The sequence below is a fragment of the Artemia sp. Qi Xiang Cuo genome, chromosome 4 (assembly GCF_049724085.1).
Source record: "Artemia sp. Qi Xiang Cuo chromosome 4, ASM4972408v1, whole genome shotgun sequence".
Classification (NCBI taxonomy): Eukaryota; Metazoa; Arthropoda; class Branchiopoda; order Anostraca; family Artemiidae; genus Artemia; species Artemia sp. Qi Xiang Cuo.
Window position 1 is genome coordinate 28,062,049 of NC_142797.1, and position 8,733 is coordinate 28,070,781.

At 36.3% G+C, this 8,733-nt stretch overlaps 1 protein-coding gene across 1 annotated transcript in view; it reads left to right on the top strand.

Moving 5' to 3' along the window:
* Nucleotides 1-4,124: 4,124 nt before the first annotated feature.
* The window catches only part of LOC148952960 (uncharacterized), a 205,338-nt gene continuing 200,729 nt past the window's right edge, over nt 4,125-8,733 (top strand). Inside the window, exons 1-2 of the mRNA XM_089088205.1 lie at nt 4,125-4,314; nt 6,494-6,701. Coding sequence (XP_088944331.1) covers nt 4,186-4,314; nt 6,494-6,701 — 337 coding nt within the window. The 5' untranslated portion in view covers nt 4,125-4,185. The remainder of the gene's footprint in view (nt 4,315-6,493; nt 6,702-8,733) is intronic.

The following is an 8,733-nucleotide window of genomic DNA, read 5'->3' on the forward strand; positions in this document are numbered from 1 at the left end:
CACTACTGAAATATTCCAACTCTTGCTTTTCAACGAAAGAAATTGAAAATGAACTTTGAAAAATCATGAAAATGTAACTGTGACAGGGTAAACCACAACCAAACACTACTGAAATAGTCCAACTCTTGCATTTCAACGAAAGAAATTCAAAATGAGCTTTGAAAAAACAAGAAAATGTAAATTTGACAAGGTAAACCAAGACCAAACAATTCTTAAATATTCCATCTCTTGCATTTCAACTAAACCAATTATAAATGAGCTTAGAAAAATCATGAAAATTTAACTGTGACAATGTAAACCACGACCAAACACTACTGAAATATTCCAACTATTGCATTTCAACGAAAGAAATTAAAAATGAACTTTTAAAAATCAAGAAAATTTAACTTCGTCAAGTTAAACCACGACCCAACAAAACAGAAATATTCAAACTCTTGAATTTCAATTAAAGAAATTCAAATGAACCTTGAAAAATCAAGAAACTGTAACTGTGACAAGGTAAACCAAAACCAAACACTACTGAAATATTACAACTCTTGCATTTCAACAAATGAAATTCAAAATGAACTTTGAAAAATCAAGAAAATGTAACTGTGACAAGGTAAACCACAACCGAACGCTACTGAAATAGTCCAACTCTTGCATTTCAACAAAAGAAATTTAAAATGAACTTTGAAAAATCAAGAAAATGTAACTGTGACAAGGTAAACCACTTCCAAACACTACTGAAATATTCCAACTATTGCATTTCAAAGAAATAAATTCAAAATGAACTTTGAAAAATCAAGAAAATGTAACTGTGACAAGGTAAACCACAACCAAACACTACTGAAATATTCCAACTCTTGCATTTCAATGAAAGAAATTCAAATTAACTTTGAAAAATCAAGAAAATGTAACTGTGACAAGGTAAACCACAACCAAACACTACTGAAATATTCCAACTCTTGCATTTCAACAAAGGAAATTCAAAATGAGCTTTGAAAAATCAAGAAAATGTAACTTTGACAAGGTAAACCACAACCAAACACTACTGAAATATTCCAACTCTTGCATTTCAAAGAAAGAAATTCAAAATCAACTAAGAAAAATCAAGAAAATGTAACTGTGACAAGGTAAACAACGACCAAACACTACTGAAATATTCCAACTCTTGCATTTCAAGGAATGAAATTCAAAATGCACTTTGAAAAATCGAGAAAATGTAACTGTGACAGGGTAAACCACAATCAAACACTACTGAAATATTCCAACTCTTGCATTTCAATGAAAGAAATTCAGAATGAACTTTGAAAAATCAAGAAAATGTAACTGTGACAAGGTAAACCACAACCAAACACTACTGAAAAATTCCAACTCTTGCATTTCAACGAAAGAAATTCAAAATGAATATTGAAAAATCAATAAAATTTAACTGTGATAAGGTAAACCACAACCAAGCACTACTGAAAGATTCCAACTCTTGCATTTCAACGAATGAAATTCAAAAATGAACTTTGAAAAATCAGTAAAATGTAAATGTGGTAAGGTAAACCAGAACCAAACACTACTGAAATATTCCAACTCTTGCATTTCAACGAAAGAAATTCAAAATGAACTTTGAAAAATCATGAAAATGTAACAGTGACAAGGTAAACCACAACCAAACACTATTGAAATATTCCAACTCTTGCATTTCAACGAAAGAAATTCAAAATGAACTTTGAAAAATCAATAAAATCTAACTGTGACAACGTAAACCACAACCAAACACTACTGAAATATTCAACCTCTTGTAAGTTTTTGTGTGTGTGTGTGTGTGTGTGTGTAAGTTTTTGTGTGTGTGTGTGTGTAAGTTTTGGCGTTTGTGTGTAAGTTTTCGTGTGTGTGTGTCAGTTTTCGTGTGTGTGTGTAAGTTTTTTTGTGTGTGTGTCAGTTTTTGTGTGCATGTATGGGGATCGGGGGAGGACCTTTGGGGCCCAGGGAGGGCGTTTGGGGATTGGGGGGCGTTTGGGGACTGGAGGAGGAGTTTGGGGGCAGAGGGTGTGCGTTGGGATCTCTGGGTGGGCCTGTGGGGGTCCGGTGTGGCCGTTGGGGACCGGTGGAGGGCATTTGGGATCCCGTTGGTCCTTTGGGAGCTCGATGGGCCTTTGGGGACCGGAGGAGGGCATTGGGGGGCACAGGGAGGGCCTTTGGAGCACAGGGAGGGCCTTTGGGGGTCCGGAGGGGCAGTTGGAGACCGGTGGAGTGCCTTTGGGACCCCGTTGGTCCTTTGGGCGCTCGATGGGCCTTTGGGGACCGGAGGAGGGCCTTTGGGGGCACAGTGGGACATTTGGGAACCGGTGGAGGGCCTTTGAGACCCCGTTGGTCCTTTGGGAGCTCGATGGGCCTTTGGGGGTCTGGGGAGCCCTTTGGGGGTCTGGGTGGGCCTTTGGGGGCGCCGGTGGCCCTTTGGGAGCTTGGGGGGCCTTTGAGGACCGGGGGCTTCCTTCGGGGTTGGGGTAGGAGGATTGGAACCCTTTGGGGTTGGGTAGAGGACCTCACAACACTGTTCAAATGGAACTTGTGTATTATAACGACCACAGAGTTTCACCTCTAAAATCTCTTCAAAAATCTTCTTTTAAAATGTCTCTATCTGTTTCGCCGAAATAGTTCCATAACCTGTCTAAAACGGTTTCGCCCAAATAATCCCTAAACGTAAATTCAGCGTGTTCCTTTGTTATTGGCATTTCTGCGCTAACGCATTTCAAATTAATATGAAACCTTTTCGCGCGCTAAAACGATTCATCGCTAAGATGTTTCTTGCCTAATTGTTTCCATGGCCTTTGGCTATTAATATCCTTTGGAGTTCGACCAGTAGAACTGTTCCCGAGGCGAAGACATTAATGACTTGGATCTATTCCTGGAGAATCGTTTCTAGGCGGAAATTTTTAAAGTCTGACTGATGATGTCATTGATTGATTGATCTGTCAAGAAAGGGAAATTAATTTGTTGTTTCTAAGGGGAATTATTGATTCACGATAGGTGAATTGAGGTCGACAGCACAGGTGTTCCACGGTCGATGTTGTTGTAAGTGCACGCTCTCAGCGAATGTCAAGGTCGTTGTTGTTGTTGTTGTTGACACACTTTGATTACGCAATCAAGTTCTCGGAAATCCACTTCCCCTTCGATTACGCAATCAATTTCTCAGAAATTCACTTCCCCCTCGAGTCCTACATCAATAACATTGTTCCCGTTAGAATTCAATGCGCATGTGCAACCTTCGTCCCGGAGCTATTACACATAGAAACATCAAATAAATCGACCTTGGAAAAAGAGGTCATTGACCCCATTACGCAATCTTTCTCCCTAGGGAGGCTATGCCCTTATTTGGTGTGGGGTTAAGAGTCTATGCCCATATATGGTGTGGGGTTCGTGTCAATAGGGGCATCTCTACTCCTGTGAGTAAGGACAACCAAGAAAAAACAATTGAAAAAATGTTCTAAGATTCATGACACAGAAAATAGGTCGAAATTTGTTTTGTTACCAGTAGTAACTTGCCAGATATGAATACTGAAACATAAAAAAAAAAAAATCCAAATAGAAACAAATTAAATATTCGGGTTTATTGAAAACCAAGCGGGTGAAATATAGTGGATTAAATTTCGTCAGCTATTCTTTGAGCCTGGGATGTAGATTCCCGTAGGCCCAATTATGTATGTATTGAATTTTCAATTTATTGATAATAAATATCTAAATACAAAAACAAATTAAATACTCGGGTTTATCCAAAATCATACGGCTGAAATATCGGTGATACGATTTCGTTAGGTAAACTTTGAGCAAGAGGTACTGATTTTAGTTGATCCAATTATGGATACCCTCCCTTCCTATAAACAAAGCATGTCTTTGGAAATGTAGCCAGTCGGTGTAGATATGCTTTTTTTTTACTTTCTAATTCATTCTTTAAAAAAAAAATAAAAAAAAATTGTGTGATGTCCAATTTCTTCTGGTGTCCGACAAAACTCAATAAAAAAAAAAAAAAAACTAAACGAGCCATATAATTTGTTCATATACACTTTAAATGTTTATACTATTGATAAGATTGTGGAAGGTAAGCCATTATTAAATTTGGGTATTTCACTTCTTATCGTTGAAGTGTTTACTCAAATTAACTATCATCTAGTTAGTACAATTTCTCAGTGAATTGTGATATTTGATTTGGAAATGGGTGCAAAAATTCTCACGTCTCCATGGAATCAAGAAAATATGACTATTCCTGAAACATCTTTAATTGATCTTCTTCTTACTGATCTTGAAGACAGTCTAAAAAATCATGGAGATGCTGTTTGGCTGGTATTTTTTTTTCGTTTTTATATTTCTATGTAGCAAGTAAAATTAAATCAAAATTTATTTGTAGCCATAATCTAGTCACAAAAAAGCTAGAAACTACGATTTGTATTTTTAGATATAGTAGTAGTGCCATTTGTGAAAAAATGTACATACTGATTAATCGATTTTCCCCATTTTGTTTTATCGGCAACGACATCGATTTTCCCCATTTTGTTTTATCTGGAACCAGTATATTTCCGAAAAATTGTTTTTTGTCTTAGATTTCTGTACCTTGACTCAATCGCACAGGTAGGAGTTTATTTTAGATGGTAAGGAATTTAGGAGAGGGAGAATTAAAAAAAAAACAGAGGAAACCCTACAAAAACACGTTTTTCTCAAGACCCCTCTATACCAACTAAAAAAAAACAAAAAACTTTTGAAGTTCGTTTCTTGTAAATAATTTTTATTTGAAAAAAGTGTTCTTTAACCGTTGAAGATGAAAGATTTCCCTATTTTCTAGAGTTTTGGAGTTGCTTGGTAATTTCTTGATGTTTCTTCAAATCAAGAATAGTTGATTAGCACAGAAAAGACAGATGTTTATTGGTAGATTATGATATATTAAAATAATTTTATTGGTAAAGAAAAAACTGGGTTTTATTGATTAAACTTTAAACCATTTAATTACTATAAGATCGTGGGCTAAAACGTGACAGATCTCCAGTATTAACTAAGTGAAACCAGTTTTGCATACAAAACCTAAGCGGATTTTGTTATATTTGTAACAAATGATTTATTATTTTTGACTTCTTAGTCTTCCAGTTTTATTATCACGAAACTGTTTTTATTCTTATGCAAACATTTTTACACTTCGTATTTCTAACTACTATGCCCTCTCAGTTTCTAATTAGAACCAGTTTGATTTTGAATTCCATCTTGAGTTCTAGGTCTAGCCTGAATTGAAGTAGGGCATATCTATACCCAACGCAGACAAACGAAACCCTACAAAAAGACGCAAATAACCAAATGAAAAACATAAAGCCTTTTTTAGAGATTTTATTATCAAGCAACTATTTGTATTCTTATGCAAACATTTTTAAACGTCGTATTTCTACCTACTATGCCCTCTGAGTATCCAGTTGGATCCAGTTTGATTTTGAGTTCCATCTTGAATTCCAGAACAAACCAGCATTGAAGTAGGGCACATCTATACCCAACACAGACACACCCGAACAAATAAACAAGTACAAACGAACAAATGAAACAAAAATAGAGTCTGAAACGAGAGACAATATACCGAAATCTTTACCGATAATATTCAGTATCGAAACTAGTAATTCTGCATTCTTTCCATTTCCTTTGTTACATCCTTGCTGTAAGGAGTATTTCATGTAAGGTTGTACATTGCAAAAAAAATTGCCCTAGCCAAGATTCAAACCTAAATTACCAAAGGTAAGTGCCCTTACCGCTGCCCTGTAAATCATCTATGATAGTGCTTGTCTAATAATTTTTCTGTGCAAAATCATCAATCAATGATATTCTAATTACACAAGAGGGATTATACAATAGAGAGAAAATTTGATGTTGCGTTATTCCACTGTCAATGGAAGTATATATGCTGATAAAACTTGAAAGTAACTGAACATTCGGAAGTGATCAAAAAATGACTCAGAAATTTATCAAGTTTATATCCCAAACAATGCTATGTCAAACCCGACATTAAGTCGAGGAAGACGAGTTAATTAATTAAAGTTTTATTACACCCGATCTATTTTTATTCAGAAATAATGATATTCTGATAATTTTAGTAGAATAAGACTCCTTTGGGATCTGTTTCTTCGTGTGAATGACATTGATTCAAGGAAATGGTTTAAAGGGTTCCCAACCTCTTTGGATATTTAGAAAATCCTGCCTGAGTATGTACTTCTACCGACATGGCTTTGCTTAAAAAAAAAGATGTATTGAGGAATTAGAATCTTTTTCAGTTCTTTTCGAGTTTTGCTGTGCATATTTCGGGTGGCTTTATAACATCTATATTGACCTATTCATATATATATATATATATATATATATATATATATATATATATATATATATATATATATATATATATATATATATATATATATATATATATATATATATATATATATTAATTTTTAATTTTTTTTGTTACTACTACATTATTCATTATTTATTATTTCAGCACGATGTTTGTACAGGGGAAAAGCTCCTGTATAGCGAAGTCATACACAGTATTCGAGGTATGGCGTCTGCTTTAACAAAGATGGGGTTTAAAAAAGGAGATATGATGATCATGTTTACCTCTAATCATGTTCTGTATTTCATCACCATACTGAGTGCTTGGAAATGTGGTGGCGGAGTAACACTATCAAACCAGTTTGCACCAGCAGGTAAGAATAAGATTTTCCTTTTTTTTTTATCAGTTCTTCTTTCCTAAATTAAGCCCCTTACAAGCCAATCTGATTGTGCCCATTTCCTACATTTGTAGTTAAGTCAAAATACTTGATTGAGTTTTAACTTTACACGGTAGTAGTAATCAATGTTATACTTCCATACCCTGTATAGCAATGTCCATGTTATTTGCATACGGCACGTTCCCTGGCACCTTTCCATGGCAGATTACCAAGGCAGATTATCAGACTGGTTCTTAGGAAAGGTTTTTTAGGGAAAGCTGTCAATCAGCCATGTGTTATCCACAGTTCCATTTTTGAAGTCTGTGGAAACAGTTTGACGTGTTCGGTGAGATTACGTTCCTTGGCGTTTGATAGACATTTGCAAAAAAGGGGTAATTAGTGATTGGATAATTTTTTAACGTGAAATCTCTGAATAATATATTTTTGGAGCATGTACTTGACGATGGAGAAAAAGGGTTAAGGTGATTAGCAATTACGAGCGGGGATTCCCCACCTGTTCTTAAACATTGCAAAAAAGATAGTCAAATTGCGTATTTAGGAATGGTTTTTTAGGGAAAGCTGTCAAACACCCAATTTGCAAATACTTCAATGTGTTGTCAATTTTGGAGGGAAAATCAAAAATACTCAGAATCGAAAATAAATGGGATCTGCCTCACGGGGAAGGCTCAGAGGCCCTTCGTTCCCCATTTTCTGAGGGCAGGGGGGGGGGGGTCAATTTTGGAGGGCAAATCAAAAAAACTCCGACGCGAAAATAAATGGGCTCCGCCCCAAGGGCAAGGCCCAGAGGCCCTTCGTCCCCCCATTTCTGAGGGCAGGGAAGGGGGGGGGTCAATTATGGAGGGAAAATCAAAAAAGCACAGACTAAAAAAAATCTGGGTGCTGCCAAACGGGCACGGCTCAGAGCCCCTCCTTCCCCCATTTATGAGGACAGGAGAGGGGGGGGTCAATTTTGGAGGAAAAACCAAAAATGCTCAGAATCGAAGATAATTTCCATTCATCTTAGTTTTTAACGATGCTCCTTATTTCTAGTTGAAAATGCTTATTTTTTAATTTAATTGGGAATGAAAAGTCAAACTCTAACATAAAGAACAAGGTATTTTGGAGGGGGTATGTGATGAAATAATTTAGGTCGTATGATCAATTTAATTTATTTTTTAAATTCAATAGTTTTTCAGTAAGGACACTCGATATCCTAAAAGTGTCTGATTAAAACTTTTACCTTGAGCATCAATGTTGTTAGCAGAATTTCAAAAAGGATCGTTTATGAGGGCTGGTGTATCTGATGAAATAATTTAGTTCGTATGATCAATTTAATTTATTTTTTAATTCAGTAGTTTTTCAGTAAGGACACTCGATATCCTAATAGTGTTTGATTAAAACTTTTACCTTAAGCATCGATGTTATTATCAGAATTTCAAAAAAGGATCGTTTATGAGTGCTAGCGTTTCTGATGAAATAATTTAGGTCGTATGATCAATTTAATTTATTTTTTAATTCAGTAGTTTTTTTCAGTAAGGACACTCGATATTCTAAAAGTGTTTGATTCAAACTTTTACCTTGAAAATCGATGTTGTTGGGTCCCAGTCTACCAGCCTGAATGGTGGAAATCCACTAGCTCAGTATTGGGGTCTTAGTCCACCAGCCCGAATGGTGGAAATCCACTAGCTCAGTATTGGGGTCCCAGTCCACCAGCCTGAATGGTGGAAATTCACTAGCTCAGAATTGGGGTCTTAGTCCACCAGCCTGAATGGTGGAAATTCACTAGCTCAGAATTGGGGTCTTTGCCCACCAGCCTGAATAGTTGAAATTCACTAGCTCAGTATTGGGGTCTTAGTCCACCAGCCTGAATGGTGGAAATTCACTAGCTCAGAATTGGGGTCTTAGTCCACCAGCCTGAATGGTGGAAATTCACTAGCTCAGAATTGGGGTCTTGGCCCACCAGACTGAATGGTTGAAATTCACTAGCTCAGAATTGGGATCCTAGTGTTCAGATTGGAGCGTTGGGGTC